General features: G+C 36.7%; 1 protein-coding gene across 17 annotated transcripts in view; it reads left to right on the top strand.

Moving 5' to 3' along the window:
• R3HDM1 (R3H domain containing 1) overlaps window positions 1-20,711 on the top strand; it is a 205,344-nt gene that overhangs the window by 149,444 nt on the left and 35,189 nt on the right. For all 17 annotated transcript variants that reach the window (XM_049615699.1, XM_049615700.1, XM_049615695.1 and 14 more), the window contains 2 exons: window positions 3,417-3,571; window positions 8,144-8,295. In XM_049615699.1, the coding sequence (XP_049471656.1) occupies window positions 3,417-3,571; window positions 8,144-8,295 (307 nt within the window). The remainder of the gene's footprint in view (window positions 1-3,416; window positions 3,572-8,143; window positions 8,296-20,711) is intronic.

Raw genomic sequence — 20,711 nt, 5'->3', positions numbered from 1 at the left:
GCAGGCTCCAGGCTCAGCACAAAGCCTGGCACAGGGCTCTGTCCCATGATCCTGGGATCATGACCTGAGCCAAAATCAAGAGTCAGATACTCAACTGACTGAGCCACCTCGGCACCCCTACATTCTTATTTTTAATAGCTCTATTCTCATTTAAGAATATGTTCCCAGTTTGTTTATGCTACTTTTTTTTTTTAATTTGTTTTTAATGTTTATTTTTGAGAGAGACACAGGCAGGGGAGGGGCAGAGAGAGAGAGAGACACAGAATCTGAAGTGGGCTGCAGGCTCCGAGCTGTCAGCACAGAACCCAATGCAGGGCTCGAACTCATATGCCACAAGATCATGACCTGAGCCGAACTTGGACGCTCAACCAACTGAGCTACCCAGGTGCCCCTATACTTTTTCCTGACATTTTTCCTTTTCCTTAAGTCCAAGCTCAAATGGTATTACTTCTTTCAGGATTAATTTCACCCTCCTATTTTTGTAAGTGTTTTTTATACTGTTATTCTAATACAGTATCAGGGCTAAGAATACCTAATTCAAAGAAACGGGACTATGTCTTATTTTCTTTATATCCCCACCAGTAACATCCTGGGTTCACAGCTTAATACCCTATGTAACAAATGATGAGGTGATGGAGTCGGATGTTTTATACTTCATGTTATGTTGTCACATTGTCAAAACGTGCATGACGTTTGTGTGGAGATACACTGTGGCATGGATATTGATGGGGATTAGGTTAAATTAGGGAATCTAAAATAGCATTAGAAATTTACTGATGCACATTCCATGATGTAATGTCCTATGACATGGAATCTATAACTATTTATTGAAAGTGTTCTCTGTCAGATGTTTTTTTCATAAGAAAATTTTAGGCTGGGGGCACCTGGGTGGCTCAGTCGGTTGAGCATCCGGCTTTGGCTCAGGTCATGATCTCACGGTTGGTGAGTTCAAGCCCCACGTCGGGCCCCATGTCGGGCCCTGTGCTGACAGCTCAGAGCCTGGAGCCTGCTGTGGATTCTGTGTCTCTCTCTCTCTGCCCCTCCCCTGCTCATGCTCTTCCCTATCTCTCGAAAGTAAATAAACATTAAAAAAAAATTTTTTTTTAAATGAAAAGTTTAGGCTGGAAGGCTCCAGTGTGAATCTCCAGAAATTAGTAAATTTAAATAAATAAAGGAAATCAGAACACTTGCACATAAATTGGCTTTTCTTTTTCAAAGTTTTATTTCAAGGTAACCTATAACTTCAAATGTATTTTGAATAAACTATAAAAGTAGTATGAGAAACAGTTGTGAAGTTCCCTGGGAGGATGTGACTGTTTTAAGTTGAGGTATTTTAAGTCAGATTACATTACAGTGAATTCTGCCAGGTATCTACATTTTTCTTTTCAGTTGTATAGGACTGTAGGTCTGACAAGTCTGTCATAAGTTACTTTCCCAGTCTATAAAGAGCTGAGCCCAAATTCTGACACTGCAGTATATGCTTGTGTATGTGTATGTTCTGAGATGGTATTTCCAACACAAGAAAAGATCATATCTTCACATCCCATTTCCATTCCTGCCCTTTACGTTCCTAGGTGTGGAAATGTGTCAGCGTATGGTTTGATGGTGTTTGGCATTTAGAGCATGAATTTGAAATACATGTGATTTGATAAACTGTAAAGAGGGTTGAATGTTAACTGTTAGACTAAAGAACAAGAAGTAAGTTTCTTCTCCCCTTTTCCTTTTTCTGCCTGTGAGTTTAAGTATTATAGAAAATTCACTCACAGAAAGGTTTAGGAAATAGCATATTATCCATCACTTCATTACTGACTTGGATTAGAATATAAATTTTCTGTACAAAGTTAGAATAGTCAGAAGTCATTTATAACGTGGCCATAAAGCATTATTGCTAGAGACCTAGCATAATTTTACAAAACCGTTCACTGTTAAACAGTTCACTGTAATTGGATTTTTACTTTGTTGTTGTTAATATGTTTTTTAGTTAACAAATAATGCTTTGTATTTCTTTCTTTGTAAAAGGTTGATGTCAGATTGTATTTAGCTATTTAGTCATTGAGCAGAATCATAGAGGCTCCCAGACAACTACATTGATACTGTTATCTACAGTCGGTACCTGAGATGGGATCTTTGCCATGTCTGTTGCTTAAGAGATTAATAAGCATAGAAATGAAAACTGGTATTTATAATATAGCAAAATATATTTATAGTATTACCAGAAAAATCATTTCACTGACCTTTAGTTGTAGAAATTTGCATGGGCAATACTATAGTTTGGTTCATCTTTGTAGAAACTTTTCAAATACCCTGAAGCTGGATGGTTATTTTTATCTGGTTTCTTAAAAAAGAAAGAGAGAGAGAGAGAGAGAGAGAGAAAGAAAAGGAAGGAAGGAAGGAAGGAAGGAAGGAAGGAAGGAAGAAAGAAAGAAAGTGATTTGTGGTAGCTTCTAGTAATTTACTTAATTTTGAGATAATGGGTTTACCTAAAGGAATCCTCTTGGTGTCAAGAGACAAAATATGATTCTTCTTTTTTTTTTTAATGCATTTCTTACTACTCAAAGCTTATCATTGTGGAGAGTCTTGTTTAAATAACTCATGAATTCACTTGATAAAAATAAACTTATACTTTTAATTTACTACTTAAGTTACTAATAGTGCCTTCAATTTAGAGAAGAGTTGTCCCTTAGGTGTTTCATGTGTGACTTCAGGTAAATTACTTAATCTCTTTAAGGACCTGTTTCTCTGTCAAGTGACCTTAATAATACATTAAGGAAATGATCTAAAAACTTGCTGAATAACTCCATTTTTCTTGTGCCCTTTACATATTCCTAATATAAGGATGCCTGTCTTAGTGTGACAACCATTCTATAAAAGTGGTTCTCCTCTTTCCTACTTTTGGTTTTCAGAAGAGCCAGATTCATGGGCATGCAACCTCTGATGTTACACAGGGCCCTGTGTTTGATTTGATGTTCTGCTGTTACCAACTAAAATTCTTAATAATTTTTCAACAAGCAGCCCTACATTTTCCTCTTGCACAGGGACCAGAAATTATATATATATGGTCCTCAGAAATCAGTTGTCATATATAGTTGTCATAATATACATTGAATAGTAATTTTCTATGTAAACCATATAAATTTCCTTAACTACAAAGGAAATCTTTGTACACAAATTTTATCTGAATGTATTTTAATTGGGGAAAAATACAGCTGGGAGTTACCATACAGTAAATCCTTTAAATGTTAGTTCTCATAATGAGGGTTTTTTAAATTTGCTCTTTTAACAGTTCTGTTGTTTTATTTTTATTTATCTTTTTGTCATCTTAAAACACAAAAATATTTGCTTAAAACACAAAAACATTATGTTAGATGAAAAAAAATTAAATTCAAAGCAAGGTTTAACTCCTTATGCCATTACAGGTTATCAAGTTATACCCAACCACCAGCAAAACTACCAAGGACTAGTTGGAGTTCAGCAACCCCAGAGTCAGAATCTAGTTGGTGGCCAGCCCAACAGCATTGGAAATCAGATCCAAGGAGTAGTCATCCCATATCCTTCAGTGCCATCATACCAGGTATGTTGTCACTATTAGCATCTTTGGATAGAGGTAAATACATAAAATATATAGCTACAGTGCATCTTCTTTCTTTTCTTATTATAGGGGAAATGATTCTGTGATACATAATTTATAGTCATAAGAGTTGTATTAGTTATAGCAATTTTGTTTTACCTCATTGTATTGCTTTATTCATTCAATTCTTTAATTTTTATAAATAATTAAATGTGTACTACCACGTGAACCACATTGGTATTGGCAAGAAAATTTTCTTTGGCGTTGTCTATGTTTCCAATGATAGAAACATATAACAACCTAGTATCTGATTCTTTTCTTCAGCTCCTTAGAAAGTCTTGTTGAGAGGGGGATGACAGGGAAAATAGAGGGAGAGGTAGGTATTTAAAAGAGTGAGGCAGAATACAAACTATAAATCAGTGTTGATAGAATAGAAAAGAATGTCAGGTTTTCCATGGAACTGATCTTTTTCCCTACCACCAGTCCTAGAAAGGAATGGCATATCATGTATTAAAAATGTTGTGGACTTTTGGTCACTACATAAAATGAGTTATGAAGTGTATCTTGTCTTTATATTCCCCAGAACAATTTACATGAGCACAGAATAGCTGTTGTACAGAATACTGAATATAGTTTAACAGAGAACTACTACACTTTAAAAATTTTTTTTATTATTGGTTCTATTTATTTAAAAGTCATAAAACTGGGGCACCTGGTGGCTCAGTTGGTTCACTGTCTGACTTTGGCTCAGGTCACAATCTCCCGGATCATGAATCCAAGCCCCACATTGGGCGCTCTGCTGACATTGCAGAGCCCGCTTCAGACCCTCTGTCTCCTCTCTGCCCCTTCCGCACCCGCCCAAAAAAGTAAACTTTAAAAAAGTAAATAATAAAAGTCATAAAACTATTTGAGTTTTCTATGTAAAAAGTGCATTGGGGGGCGCCTTGTGACTCATTCGGTTGAGTGTCCAACTTCGGCTCAGGTCATGGTCTCATGGTTCTTGAGTTCAAGCCCTGCATCAGGCTCTGTGCTGACAGCTCAGTTTTGAGGCTCCTTCAGATTCCGTGTCTCCCTCTCTCTCTGCCCCTCCCCCACTCGTGCTCTGTCTCACTCTCTCTCAAAAAAATAAATAAACATTTTTTTAAAAAAGTATTGTGGATTTTAATTTATAGTTGTAAAGTAGAAATACCTATTGTTTCATGTATAGGTCAGGTATATTTAGTGTAATATGACACATTCTCAGAAATTTGTTTTACCTTTCCTTCATCCTTCTGGAATAACTTGCAAGTGAGTTTGTTTTATTAGCCTAATGGCTTTCCATACCTGAGTCTATTGTTAAGAAATCCAAAGACCATTTTCATTCATCTCAATGAGGTAAAGATAAGACTAGTTAGTAAGATACATGTACATGTAAACAAGTTGGTGATGTATACAGTCCCATAACAGGATTATGAAATAAAACCATGAACTGATTAGGAACTTAAATACAGAAGTTCTCTGGAAAGATAAAAACCTTTAACTAGCTCTTAAAAGAAAATTATGGGCATAAGTTGGTTATGAAGAAATCCTGAGGATGGGGAAGGATATGAGCAAAGATGCTAGCATATTCCATATAATTCCAGAAATTTTAAATTGAAATTAAATGTAAACTACAGAATTGTCAAGGAAGGGCTAGTGAGCACTAACAGTATGTCTAGTTTTCTAGCTTCCTGATAATAGAAAGCAACTAAGGAAGAAAGAAAACTAGGTTTTATATTTTTGTTTTCTTTCCAATCTCTCATGCTTTTTACTCCTTATCCTCTGTACTTGAGCCCAGGCACATGAGACTGCCCATCCCCTACTTCTCCATAGCTAGACATTAGACAGGATCAGTACCAGAGCAGGAACTCTCCCTTGTCAAGGACCTTGCTCATGCTTCCTAACCCAGTACCCAGGCACTGTGAAAATAAGATCTGCCCTTCACCTTTAGGGGGTTCACAGTCTGGTGTGACTAATACAATTTTTAAATAAATTACAGACTTGTTAGTATAGTTCTTTAAAATGAGCTATATATTGAAAATGTTTCAGTGCTAAGACAGTAATTATAATTTCTATAGCATACTTGTTTTTACAAGTTATAAATCATTTCTCAAGGTATTTTATATAATCTTCAAACGGGGTAAAAGACTATGAGAAGGATGGCTCTGTAGAGCATTAAGAACTTGCCTTATAATTCCTACTACCTCTCGTAGACAGGCTAGGTGGTGATAAAATGCCATCTAAAAAATAAGCCAGAAAAATCATCTGTCCTTAGTAGATTGTATTTGGTGGCCATAGGTCTCAAGTACTGTTCCCTCTCTCTTTTTTGGTACTTCAATTTTTTCTTTACCACTAGTTGTAGATTTATTCTATAGCTTAAATCATCTAGATTGAGCTGTGTCATTTTCCCTGGATCTGTCTTCCATATATATTAACTTAGATACTATCATAAATAATAATTTTAGAATGTTGCGCTCCCTCAGTAGACAAAAAGAGTTATTCAGAATTGGATAAATCAAACCAGTAACTTTCTCTTTGCAATAATTGAGCCAAATTGAAAGTAATAAAGGATTACTGTGTTTTTTAAAAAGACTGGTTTGCATTTCAGTAACATGTTATATAGCAAGACTTAGAAGTTAATCAATTTCCAGTGGTGCTTGGGTGGCTCAGTCGGCTAAGCGTCTGACTCTTGATTTCAGCTCAGGTCATGATCTCAGGGTTTGTGAGTTCAAGTCCTGAATCAGACTTTGGGATGCTGACAATGGATCCTCTCTGGTGCCCTCTTTCTCTGCCCCTCCCCCACTTGCACACTCTCTCTTTCTCCATGAAAATAAATTAATTAACTTAAAAAAAAGTTAATCAACTTCTAAATCACAGAGGCCAGATAGAATAGTGAGATGATTAAGGAGCTGACACTCTGGAACCAGAGGGCATAGGTTCAAATCTTTTTTGTTTGTTTGTTTGTTTGTTTGTTTTTAATGTTTATCTTTATTTTTGAGACAGAGACAGAGCATGCGTTGGGGGAGAGGCAGAGAGAGGGAGACACAGAATCGGAAGCAGGCTCCAGGCTCCGAGCTGTCAGCACAGAGCCAGACGCAGGGCTCGAACTCGTCAACTGTGAGATCATGACTCGAGCCAAAGTTGGATGCTCAACTGACTGAGCCACCCAGGCGCCCCCATAGGTTCAAATCTTAACTTCCCTGCTTGCTAGCTATACAACCTTGGGCAAGTTACTTAACCTCAATTTTCCCATCTATAAAACAGGGATAATAAAAGTACCTTTTTCAGGTTATTAGGAAGACAATATTATAACACACATAAAGTTCTTAGAATGGAACCTGATGTGTGATGGTAACTAGTCAGTAATATTAACTTCCATTGTCATCACTATCCTACTTTTACTACTATTGATACTACCATTGCTAACATCATCATCATCATCATCATAACCTTCAGAAGCTTTTACATTGGCCCTATTTACCAAAATCACTATAATCCACCCGTAATGTTGTGGCACATTTATGAATTAAGAACCCATTAGAACAACAACATCAGAAGAGCCAATTGTGTCCGTGGTTTCTATTTTAGAAAGTAGAGAAACCAGTGTACTGAAAAACCGATTCTGTTTATGTGGTTTCTATGTAGATAATATAGAAAACAGAACTGAAAGATCTGCTATTCACCAGATGCCTACTGTACTAGATCCTGTAAATAGAGACTACAGTGGAGATAATGCCTCCCATGAGATGGAAGTAGTGTCCCATTTTTTCAGATACGAAGCTGATGATCCTCAGAATAGTTAAGTCATTTGCCCAAAGTCTCATAGATAGCCAAGGAATGGAGTCTATACCATGTCTGTTTATCTTAAGCTCCAAAACTCACACTCTTTATGATGCAGTGTATCTCCCTGGTGCCCTACCTGAGTTTTACTTAGCTCTGCATGAGACAAACTGTATTGTATTACTTTTTCCACATCAAATCATCATCCATATTTGGAAATGTCATCAATGTTTGGAAACCATTTCTTTTTTGGTTGTTTTTTTTTTTTTTTTTTTTTTTTAGTTTATTTATTTTGAGAGAGAGAGAGCATGCATGTGAGTGGGAAAGCAGCAGAGAAAAAGGGAGAGAGAGAATCCCAAGCAGGTTCCGCACTGTCAGCACAGAGCCCGACCCGAGGCTTGTACCCACAAACTGAGATAATGACCTGAGCTGAAATCAAGAGTCAGACACTTACCTGACTGCAACACTCAGGTGCCTCTGGAAACCATTTCTTTTTTAAAACAAGTTTTACTTAAGGACATAAGTCACATTTTATGTTTATAACCTAATACATCTAGCCTACTATACAACTGATAAAGGCTAGCCAAAAATAATAGCTGGCTGAAAAGACAGAAATAAAGTTGTGGTACTGTAGCTAATTTATCATGACAGCCGATTGGCAGTTTTAGCTTATTCCTAAATGTTTATACTGGAAAAGTTTATGGAGGCTGGAGACATTAACATTTGCCAGATTTTGAAGAACCTTTTTCCCTTTAAATTGTCTTTTTCAAATTTTAGGTTTCACTGCCTCAAAGTTCTCAAGGAATTGCCCATCAGACTTATCAGCAGCCTGTTATGTTCCCTAATCAGTCTAATCAAGGATCTATGCCCACAACAGGAATGCCAGTTTACTATAGTGTCATTCCTCCTGGTCAACAAAGTAATTTAAGGTGAGTATGACCAAGAAACCTAATCCTATAGCTTCTCATTGTTTATCATGATTATGGTCTGTTGCTAATTTTAAAATTGAGTAAAGAGCATGACCTGAAGTGATTGTCTAATATAGAATAGAAAAACTATGATACAGTCTACTTTTCTAATAGTTCTTTTAACAGAATCCGTATATGCAAAACATTTCATATGTAAACTGAACAAGAGTCAAATCGTCTCTCATGTGCCTAAAAGTAGGCAATTCTCCTCTTAACCAGTAGTTGGCCATAGACCTTGGAGTTTGGAGCATTTAATATTTAAGGTTTTTGTAAGGAGTCAGGGGAGAATATTTCTTGTGTATAACCTTAGCAGCAAAATTTCTTAACTGAAATTTTTCAGGCTACAGGGAACTCATTTTTCATCAGTAAGAGGAGACAGGCATATAGAAGAAGCAAATGATAATAGCTCTGTGTAAAAGCAAGTTATGAAACTACTTCTTTAGCTGCTTCAACTTGGAAGAACAGAAGCTTCTCTGATAAGCCTAATGTGATATAAATAGTAATCTTCCTTTGAATTGGGTAACTTTAGTCCATTATTCAGAAAGTATTACAGTCTTTGATTTATTCTCATGACATCCCTGTAAGGTTGCCAGAGGGACTGCATTGCTCTTTTCGAGAAGGAAGACCTAAGTTTTCATTGCTGGTAAGAAAGAGGTTGGCACCGGTTATGGTTACTGGTGATGATATTTAGGGGTGAGAAAAGGATTGACAGACTTGTTTCATTGAATCTACTTGGGAGAATGGAGACTTGGCTCTCGTATTTGTTACCAGACACAACACACACACATAGGACACACACACACAGAGGATTTGCTTATTTCCTTGCCCTTTCCAGCTCTGTGACTGTCACAGATTGAAGAGGCCCAGGATTTTTAATCAGCAAGTTGGTTGTGTCTTTGAGGTAGAGCAGCTACACACTGAAAATAGAAATGTGTACTGTGTTTGGGGTGCCTGGGTGGCTCAGTTGGTTGAGCATCCAGCTTCGGCTCAGGTCATGATCTTACTGTCCCTGCATGTTCAAGCCCCACACCGGGCTCTGTGCTGACAGCTCGAAGCTTGGAGCCTGTTTCAGATTCTGTGTCTCCCTCTCTCTCTGCCCCTCCCCCACTCATGCTCTGTCTCTCTCTCTCTCTCTCTCTCTCTCTGTCAAAAATAAAATAAACGTTAAAAAATTAAAAAAAGAAATGTATACTGTGTTAAATTTCCCATTTGTTGTGTAAGTTTAAATTCTGTAAATAAGGAGAAATGCTCCCAATCTGAACTTCTTTTTCTGATTTATGTAAATTTGGGGTCTGTAATGCCAGTTCAGGATTTCAGTTGTCAGAAGCAGAATTTTGTGCTAACACAAGTGAAATGGATGGTGTGAGAATGGCTGTGAATTATCTGCTTTTTGAACCAAAGTGTAACGTTTTGTTGACCTGAGAGAAAATTACCAAAGAAATCATTCCAATGTACAGCAGAAGCTGAGATAAGGGGATATTACTTAATACAGTGACTTATTTGAGATCAAAAGACCCCTGCTTTTGTAAGTTTTATAGGCTTGCATGCTGGGTAGAGGGGCTTTCTTGAAAGACGATCAAGTCTAAAAGGACCTATAAAGATGACTTAGACTTTATAAAAACTTTCCCATGTTTGTTATATTTATCATTCCTTTGAAACAAAAGCAATCTTGTCTCGACTTCCGAGGGAGCTGGCCCTGGGAGTGTCTATAGATGGGAAAGAGCACAGCTCTGTAACACCCACCCCTAAATTCAACCTTATTTTAAGAATGATGGCAGGATGGGGCGCCTGGGTGGCTCAGTCGGTTGAGCGTCTGACTTCGGCTCAGGTCATGATCTTGCGTTTTGTGAGTTTGAGTCCCGCATCGGGCTGTGTGCTGACAGCTCAGAGTCTGGAGCCTGCTTCGGATTCTGTGTCTCCCTCTCTCTCTGCCCCTCCCCCACTCATGCTCTCTCGCGCGCGCGCTCTTTCTCTCTGTCAGAAATAAAAATAAACTTTAAAAAAAAAATGGTGGCAGGATCTAAAAACCGTCAAGTAGAATGCTTATAACTACACTTTGGAAAGAACCATACGAACCTTTAGTTCCTGGTCCTGCTTCCACAAGAAAATAAAAATATGGGGAGCTGGCCTTGGCCTGAGGAATAGCTTGGAAGCCCAGCAATTAAAAGAGAAGTGAGATTCCCCTCCAACTTTAATCTTGAGAAAAACTTTTGGGAATTACTCAGTTTAGTGCGTAGACCTAGAAGAGAAGGGTAAGATAAGTTTGAAATAAGCTAGCTGTAAATTGACAGTAGTGATTGGTTACTATGTAACAAACTACATTGATCTCTTCCAACTACAGATTACCAGTGTGAGAAATGGAATGGATGGCACATAAGGCAAGAATGTGTATCCTGTCACACTTTTATCCTGATACCTTTTATGCTAGTTATTAGGTAGGAGTATAAGTCGTACACAGAATTGATTAAGGATACCTTTGAGTGGAAAACATCTGTAACTAATGTTATTTTTTTTTTTAATTTTTAAATTTAAAAAAAATTAACTATAACAGCATTTTAAAAAATGTAACAGCATTCTTCACTGAAATTTTATTGGTGATTCTGGGCAATATTTGATAAGCAAATTGCTATAATATTTCAGATTTCCAATGTAAAGATCAACTGTTGGCACTTATTAATTAGATCATTGTATTACAATCCAAGGGCTAATATTATAGAGACCATTCCTTCATAAATCTAGATTTGTTCTATAAATTATATTTTATTTACATATTCCAGTGTGTTTACATGCAGAGCAGAGGTTTATCTGAATATTTCAGCACCTAGAGCAGGGCCTAGCCCAGGGTAGAAGCTCGGTAAATGCATAGTGAATTGAATACACTTCTTTAATGACAGAGGCCAACTTACACATAGGTATTGGTACATATATATTATTCTCAATTATGTACAGTTATTGGCCTTAATGTTACTATTTTGTGTCTGCAACCTCTATATGCTCTTAAATTTTTCGTTAATATTTTTACTACAAAATAAATTATGCTTGCTGACACAAGTTAAACGATCAATACAAAGGTGTGTAAAATGAAGGCTAATCATTAGGCCCCACTCTGCCCTCACCTCCAGGTGACCAGTGTTCACGTTCTAGAGTGTGCATTCTGTCACATTAGCCTCCTGCCCAAATAAATACATACACATCTAAAATACACAGGTATTGAAATTAGGTTAGGTGGTAGATTCTAATGAAATAGACAGTATCTTGTATTCAGTCTTTAACAATGTATTGTGAAGATCAGATTAGTAAGATTCAGTGTAAGACATTCTTGTTTTGTGTGTTTGTTTTTTCCTCATTTCATCACAAACATAATTTTATGTAAATGAAATCATATGCAGGCAGTATTTTGTTGTTCTGATTGCCTTCTCTCCCCTGACCCTGTCAACGAGATCATTTTCCATATACACACATGTTGGATAACCCATGTTTCTCTCCTGGTTTGTATCCTTCCTCACTTCCTCCTTGTACCTAATCATATGGTAACACAGATAATGGGTACGGAGACACAAGTAAGATAGATTAACACAGACATAAAATGGAATTTATAAATAGTTTAAAATATAAAATGTCTACAACTTGCATTTTTTTTAAATATACAACCATATCATGTTTGAAATATGAGAGAATTAAATCTTTCAAATTTAGTAATATGACTGATAACAAGATTTTTTTTTTCATCTAGCTTCATTTCTTTATTTTAAGATACTGCTTATAACTTCTGCCATTTTCTCAGGAGTCCAAATGTATGCCCTGTTCCTTAAGGCTCTTCATCATGGAATCTACCTGATTTGATATCAGGTTATGAAGAGGTCTAACATAGTTACTTTTTATAGATAACTGAATCTTGTGCCATGAGGCGTTAATTGATTGGGGGGGAGGGGGCATTATATGGTTAGAAAAAGATGAGCTAAGGGGGGCCTGGGTGGCTCAGTCGGTTAAGCATCTGACCCTTGATTTCGGTTCAGGTCACGATCTCATGGTTTGTGAGATCAAGCCCTACATCTGTGCTAACTGCACCAAACCTGCTTAGAATTCTCTCTCCCTTTCTCTCTGCCCCTCCCCTGCTCTCTCTTTCTCTTTCTCAAAATAAAGAAACATTTAGAAAAAAATTTAGAAAGAAGTTGAGCTTTGGAGTCAAAACCTGTCTTCAAGCATGTGTGACTTTAGGCAAGTTTTTTAGTCTTTTTGCACTTTGGTTTTCTCATGTGTAAAACAAGAATAATACCTCACAGGATCAGTGTACAGAATTCCATGTGTAGGACTTTGTGTATGAAAATTATTCTAAAATATAGTATATACTGCCTATGTTCTTAGGTAGAAGACACTGAAAATTGTTAATAAAACTTTTTATTGCTTATTCAGAGCCATAATCCTGAGCATCAGTAATTATGCTCAGTAATTGTGCCCCCACAGAAGTTTGAAGCATGTTGGAGATATTTTCACTTACTTTCTAATCTCAGGCTCTTTCTTTGTCACTTATAGTCAGCGTAGGTGCTTTAAATCTGCAGTGGAGTTACTAGAACTAGGTTTTTAAAAAGAAAGGCTGTGAGTCAGATCCTGGAGGGCTCTGCTTTGAAAAAAGGTTTTGATATCTTTGAGGAATTTGTGACTTCTGTTTTAATAGTTCACATGCCTTTACCTCATACCTGGATCTGAGCTGTGTTCCAGATTATTGTGCTTGCTGGTCAGACACTTACCCGAAAAGTAGTAGGAATGATGAAAGAAACCATAGAGTATCATTAGTTTGTCCTTGAAGCAGAAAATTTTTTCGAATGTTATTCCCAAGTAGACTAAATATAATAAAATGTTAGTTTATTTTCTAAATGACTTGTGTTTTCTATGTGACCAGAATTTACATATTCTTTTCTTGTATGCCAAGCATACTTCTTAAAAGACATTCACTTTGTAGATTTAAGAACATTTATTTTGGGGTGCCTGGGTTGCTCAGTCAGTTAGGCATCCAACTCTTGGTTTCAGCTCAGGTCATGATCTCATAGTTCGTGGGTTCGAGCCTCATGTTGGTCTCTGTGCTAATAGCAAGGAGCCTGGTTGGGATTCTTTCTCTCTGCCCCTCCCCTACTTGTGCTCACTCGCTCTCTCTCAAAATAAATAAACTTTAAAAAGAAAGAAAGAAAATTTATCCTCATTTACTTCAGTGAATTTGAAATCTGCATTTTTACCAAAACACTAAGCTGAGGAATGAAAAAGTATACTACATTATCCCTTCAGAATAACTTACATAAAGGAAATATATACAGTTGAACATTGTTGTCAATTTGTATTTGCAAAATTGCCTATTCCCTATAATTTATTTATAATCCAAAAATAGATATTTGCAGGCTTTCTCAGCCATTTGAACATATGCACAGAGCAGTGAAAAATTTGAGTCACCCAATGTACACATTCTCAGCTGAGGTCAAACAGGTTAAGTCTTCCACCTTATTTCAGCTCTCATACTGGAAATTTCCTTTTCAGTCTATTTAGTGCTACAGTTTTGGCATTTTTGTGCTATTTGGTAATTTTGCCCCCAGGCATAATGCTGAAGTTCTGTCTAGTGTTCCTAAGCACAAGAAGGGTGTAATGTGTCTTATGGAGTAAATATGTTTGTTCTGGAATGAATTATATTGTTGGCCATCAGCGCAGTGTTAAGGAATCAGCAATGTGGCACATCCAGAAAAAGGAAGAAATCCACCCATCTGTAGGTGAGACCACTCCAGAAAGTACTAAGGTAACCTCTAAAATATGTGATGAAGCTATATAAAGATAGAAAAGCAGATAAATTTGTGGATTCATGGGATGACAACCAGTAAGAAAAGCATAATGACAGCATTGTGAGGCCAAAAGCCAAGGAAATTTGTGGTCAAATTACTCTGGGTCAGGAAAGTGTTAAAGCCCTCTCAAATAATGTTTAATAAAGAAATACTGCACACAATTAGTTATTGTAAGAAGTCTACATTAAAGGTCTTTAAACAGATACACATAAAATTAAGGTTACATGTTGATCAGTTGATGAGGATATTGTGACCAGAGAGGCTCTTAGTAACCCTGTATTTCCTGTAGAGACAATGGCTCAGTAGTTGCTAATTCAGTGTTCATGTGACTTTTAGAACATAATTATCATGAATAACAAGAATCAACTGAATTTTATGCCTCATACTGTGTTAGACACCATAAAGGCATCCAGAATGCAGTAATAATGTAGAGTTTATATTATCAGTGAGTTTTAATCATTTCTACTGCTAAAGCCTACTAAATCTTAATAAAGCTTTGACTTAATAGTCAAGTAAAGACTATAAAATTTGACAAATCTGTAGCCTTTATTTTTCAGAAGACTATAAAAGGTTTGCTTTCCTCTCTAATGCTAAAGATTCAATCCAGCAAGAATTTACATATTTAAATATGTTTAGATATGGAAGAAAGATAAGACATAGTCCTTGTCCTTAGGGAGCTACAATTTTTTTTTTTTATGGAGAGCTAAACTTACACATAAGAAACAAGTAGGAAGTCCTGCAAAATGACTATAAGGAAGGATCATTTAAGAGCATTAAGGAACACAATATGTATAGCTACTAAGCATTTTGCTAACCAAATGGTATATAACCTTAGCATTATTACTGTTTGAGCCCTGCCTACCTGGTCAGCATTTCTCCACCTTCTGTTTCAGTCCTTCTAAAATGGGGTTTTGGAGGTGCCTGGGTGGCTCTGTCAGTTAAGCATCCAACTCTTGATTTCGCTTCAGGTCATGATCTCCCAGTGGGTCGTGCTCCACACTGAGCATGGAGCCTGCTTAAGATTCTCTCCCTCCCTCCTTCTGCCCCTCGCCCACTGTGGTGCATACATGCGCTCTCCCACTTTCAAAACATGAATTTTTTTTTTTTAATTGGGATTTCATTACAGAAAGCTTAGAAATGCAGATAAAACCTTTCTTCTAGAATGTCTTCTTGTCTATACTTTTTACATTTCTAGAAGCTTGTCTTTAAAGTGTCCTCTGAAAAGGGTAAGAATGTGTGTTTGTTTTTATTTTACATATACACAATGAAACATGGGAAAAGTTAACCATAGAATTTAACCTGAAGGTCTAAACTTTTCTACCCTGATTTCTAGAACCCTACCTTATTAACATATCTGCCAGTGATTTCTAATCTCATCAGCTTGTTAGAATAACCTGTAGAGCCCTTTAAAAATACTGGTAATAGGGACTCCTTGGTGGCTCAGTCAGTTAAGCACATCCAACTCTTGATTTCTGCTCAGATCATGATTCCAGCGTTATGAGATTGAGCCCCACATTGGATTCCACAATGACAGTACAGAGCCTACTTGGGATTCTCTCTCTTTCTCTCTCTCTCTCTGCCCCACCCCTGCTCGCTCTCACATGCATGCGCGCGTGCTCGTGCGCTCTCTCTCTCTCTCTCTCTCAAAATAAATAAATAAACTTAAAAAAAAACAAAAAACAAAAAACAAAAAAAAAAAAACACTGGTCATAACCCCTAGCTCTCTCCATTCTCATTTCACTGTCATGGGCCTGATCTAGATGATTCTTCTGACAACAAGAGTTAAGACCCTTCACCTGCATTAAGCCCTTCTCATCTTGTTTTTATCCACAGAGTTGAGCTGTGTGTAGCCATAACCCAGTAATATTTTACACGTCTGCAGGAAAATTATGTCTGTTTATCACTGTTTATTGATAAACTTTCATCCAAGACACGTTTAAAGATAAAACTGTGTAAATTAACCCCGTTCCAACAAGTGTACTCAGTTTTAGATCGAAAATATATGTTAAACTCTGACCTTAAAGAGTCCTCATCCATGCACTCTTTATGTTTTTTATTAATGGACTGTAATGAGCTCCATTCTGTTAACAAAGAAGAGGTAAGATTTCTGTAAGAACAGTGAGACTTTGTTTTGAAAAATGTCTTCCTTAGCTTGAGAGTTGCTTAGCAACCTCTTTTTCTTTTTTTGGCAGAGGCTTCTTATGCAGAAAAATAGAATTTGAATTGTTAATTTTATTTTTCAGCTCAACCTTTCACTTATCACTGAGACAACTTTTTGTTTGGATTAGATTATGTTGTTACGTATACTGTGAAGATTATCATTTTCAGCAAGCCATGTAGTGGTCAGAGAAGCTTAGTTTCACAACTAATCGTGGGATTTCTCTCAGTTTTTTGTATGGAGAGAAAATTAATTCCATTCCTACAATGTCTTCAAAAGTGGCAAGCTAGTTGGATAATATCTTAAAATGCCCTCATTTTGATGGATTTTTTCTTCCTGTTTTACCTTTCATTTCTCATTTTTGTCTTGAAACTCAAAAGGAGAATATACTTTTGTTTTTGATCTGTCATCTCAAAGAGCTAGCATACACAGAGAGAAACTTGAAGAGACTATAACCTTTATTTTTCAGAACTTGCTAAAAAATGCTTCACAGTATCTTTATGAAATGATGAAAAAGAAAGGCTACTTTTAAGTCCTTTCCTTTTTCCTCCCCACAGTCTGTTTTTCCCCATTTTTATATCCTACTATTCCGGTGGTTTCCTCTTTGTCCTACTTCTGAAACCTGTCTTGGATTCATTTTATTTCTCCTAAACTTCTGATTTTGCATTTTAAGTTTTTCGTTTGCCTCAGCCATCCTTTGACATAATTGTTGATAACAAAGTCTCAGTTTGAACCATATCTTTTCATGAAGTTTTGTTTTTGTTATTAACTAAAAGTTAACTCCTAGCCTAGAGAAACAAATTGTAATAAGAAAATTATTTGGGGGCCTAAAACATTGCCTTTCCACAACATTCATTTTCTCTTCACTGAATGTAAAATGAAAGCTTTCTACTATTTTTGTAGGCATGTATTTATCAGCAAAATTTATTAGTAAATCAAGTTTCATTGACAGAATGTTAAATGGGAAGGAAAGAAGATGCTATAGCTATTTCATTTTTTGTGAGTTCAAAATGACTCTTAGTAGTAATATTTTGGATTAGAATAATAGTATTTAGTAGGTACTCTTAAAGAATGGAGAGGAAAGCTAACCTTTCATGCAAAACCTCTCCATTTTGCACATAAGTAAACTGATCATATTTGTGGCTCATCTTCATTCTCTCTCAGTGGGTTTCTGTTGACAAATATCCAAAATATTTCTCCTACATCTGTATTTTGTCTATTTGAAACAGTCTTTTCTCTATCTCTGATTGTGTGTGTGTGTGTGTGTGTGTGTGTGTGTGTGTGTATGAGTGAGATACATAGTCATTGTAGAAAATGTGAAAATACAAAATGCTTCAAAACGTAAAAAAAAGTGTGAAAAATCAAGGGTACCTGGATGGCTCAGTCGGTTAAGCGTCCAGCTTCGGCTCAGGTCATGATCTCAGGGTTGATGAGTTCGAGCCCCGTGCCGGGCTCTGTGCTGACAGCTCAGAGCCTGGATCCTGCTTCGAATTCTGTGTTTTCCTGTCTCTCTGTCCCTGCCCCGCTCATGTTCTGTGTCTCTCTCTCAAAAATAAATATGAAAAAAAAATTTTTTTTAAGTGTGAAAAAGCAGATCAACTATAGTCTCACCACCCAGAGATAATTACTGTTAAATTTTGGTACACTTCTCAAGTCATTTCTCAGTACATACCTAATATGTAAACTTTGGTAGGAATTATGTGGGTTTTTTTTTGTTTTTTTTTTTTTTAATTTTTTTTTTTCAATGTTTTTTTTTATTTATTTTTGGGACAGAGAGAGACAAAGCATGAACGGGGGAGGGGCAGAGAGAGAGGGAGACACAGAATCGGAAACAGGCTCCAGGCTCCGAGCCATCAGCCCAGAGCCCGACGCGGGGCTCGAACTCACGGACCGCGAGATCGTGACCTGGCTGAAGTCGGACGCTTAACCGACTGCGCCACCCAGGCGCCCCGAAGGAATTATGTGTTTTAAACAGTGTATTTTCTGTAGTTTTAATTGCATTATTCATCAACTTTGGCTTACAAACTAAACCATATAAAAATACATGCTATAAACTTTTTAGTTTCTACCTTATCCATTGCCCTTTGTGCAAACAGTTATTATTCACCAAAATAATCACTGTTTAGACTTTGGTATGAACCTTTCTAACACTTCTACTTCTTTTAAATAGTTATGTGAAAGACTTGTGGTTTAGCAAGAGAGCATCATTGTTTTTGTTTTGATGTAGAGAGGTTAGGAATGTTTTTATCTGTGTTACTGTGAATTTTTTTGCACATGTGGAATTATTTTCATAAATCTCTTATTCTGCAGCTTGCTTTTTTTCATTAAATATTACTTTTGAATATCTTTCCACAGATTATTTGCATCATTTCTTTTAGGTTAGAATAGAGAGAAGCCACCTTGTAAGAGATCAGGCTAAGGAATTTGTGTTTAATAAGTTGTTGTTTTTAATTAGGGTAGTAAAGTTGCTGAAATATATTTGAATTAAACTGAAAACACAAGTAGAAGGATCCCCTAATACAAGCAAGCATCAAGTGGCAGGGTCCTTGCCTGTGGTGGTCACAGTCAGAAGGGGATACATCTAGGAGGCCTTTTGAAAGAAAATACAAATATTTGGTGATATTATAAGTGAGGATTAACAATTTCAAATATCTTGATGGATAATGTTTCACTAGCAACAATAGAATGTCAGGGTTGGAGAGTCACCTGGGTGGCTCAGTCAGTTGAGTGTCCGACTTCAGCTCAGGTTATGATCTCGCAGTTTGTGAGTTCGAGTCCCACATTGGTCTTGCTGCTGTCAGCCTGTCAGCGCAGAGCCCACTTCAGATTCTCTGTCCCACTCTCTCTCCCCTTCCCTTGCTTGTGATCTCCCAAAAATAATTAAATATATCTTTTTAATTTTTTAAACATTGGGGTTGGAGACTGGTGTAATTATTATTGGGATATCATTTACTTAAAAATACCTACTAGAAGGGCGCCTGGGTGGCTCAGTTGGTTAGGCGACCGACTTCAGCTCAGGTCATCATCTCACAGTTTGTGAGTTTGAGCCCCGCGTCAGGCTCTGTGCTGACAGCTCAGAGCCTGGAGCCTGCTTCAGATTCTGTGTCTCCCCCTCTCTCTGCCCCTCCCCTGCTCACACTCTGTGTCTCTCTGTCTCTCAATAATAAATAAACGTTAAAAAAAAAAATTTTTTTTTAAATACCTACTAGATCTAGAGTCAACAAAGTTATCAATAACAGGCCAGAGAGGAAATATTTTAGGCTTTAAAGACAAAAATATAAAATTGTTGATACTATTTTAGGTATTTTATATGAGAGAAAATAGATTTCCAAAGAAATTTTGTTGACAATATTCAAAATATAATAATAATTGAGGACATTTTTTATTTAATACAGGCCTACTAATGCAGTGAATAGAATTACTTTAGGTAGGGAGATAACATTTCATTTAATTAAGGGGCTCAAAATGAGTGTTTTCTATCAAACTGACTGCAAATGTTTATCAGTAAAATTCATTCTTGGCTTTCAGGCTATTCAGAAGCAGACACTGAGTCATACTTGACCCAATGGCCATAGTTTGCCAATACTTACACTAGATGATTAATAGCCAGCAGTAGGAAAGACCAATAGGAAGCAGTCTGAAATGAAGGCTGACTGCACAGGAAAAGAGGAATAGAGAAGCCAACATACAAGGAGATTTCAAAGATTAACAGATATTGCTAGGAAAGATGAAAACCATTAGAGGGAGAAGACATTGGATATAACAAGAAGAGGTCATTTGCAACATTGCAGACAGTATGTAGTAAATTAGAGAACTCTGAGAAGGAAATGACAAGTTTAGATAGTTCATGAAGTCTTGTCTATAAAAGGTCCAGAGTATTTATCCAAAAATAAGTAGTACTTTTTTAAAGGATAGAAAAGAAAGAACTTGTATGAAGGAAAAATTCAGATAAAAAAAGTGTATTTTTTAAACTGTAAGGGAAAAGTAAATCTCTTAATTTTCCCTGTCTACTTTTTGAATTGTTAGATTTTCACTGTTTTCTTCCCCGTGTAAATTTTAAGCTTTTCCAAATTGTTTTTAAAAATCCAGTGATGTTCTGCACAGCCCAAGATTTGGAAGGGCTTTCAATTTTATTTGGTATTCCTCCAGGCCATAGGTAACCTAGATAACATGCAGTCCCCTGAGATAGGCCAAGTTTAGGAAGTGGAAAAGGTTTGACTTGGAAATGCCCCTTTGGCATATCCCATGTATTTTATTTTGTGAATAATTTCTGTGGCTTGGAAGTGTGCTGACTTTGTATTTCGCTTACTGGTGTTGTGAGCAGTATGAGGCAAGTTGATGAAAGGATCTTAAAAATCTTCATCCTCATGTCTTCCATTTCTAGCCAAGATGGGTAT

The sequence above is a fragment of the Panthera uncia genome, assembly GCF_023721935.1.
Source record: "Panthera uncia isolate 11264 chromosome C1 unlocalized genomic scaffold, Puncia_PCG_1.0 HiC_scaffold_3, whole genome shotgun sequence".
In the NCBI taxonomy this organism is placed as follows: Eukaryota; Metazoa; Chordata; class Mammalia; order Carnivora; family Felidae; genus Panthera; species Panthera uncia.
Note: the sequence above shows the minus strand (reverse complement) of the source record. Positions and strands in the feature narration are given on the sequence as shown.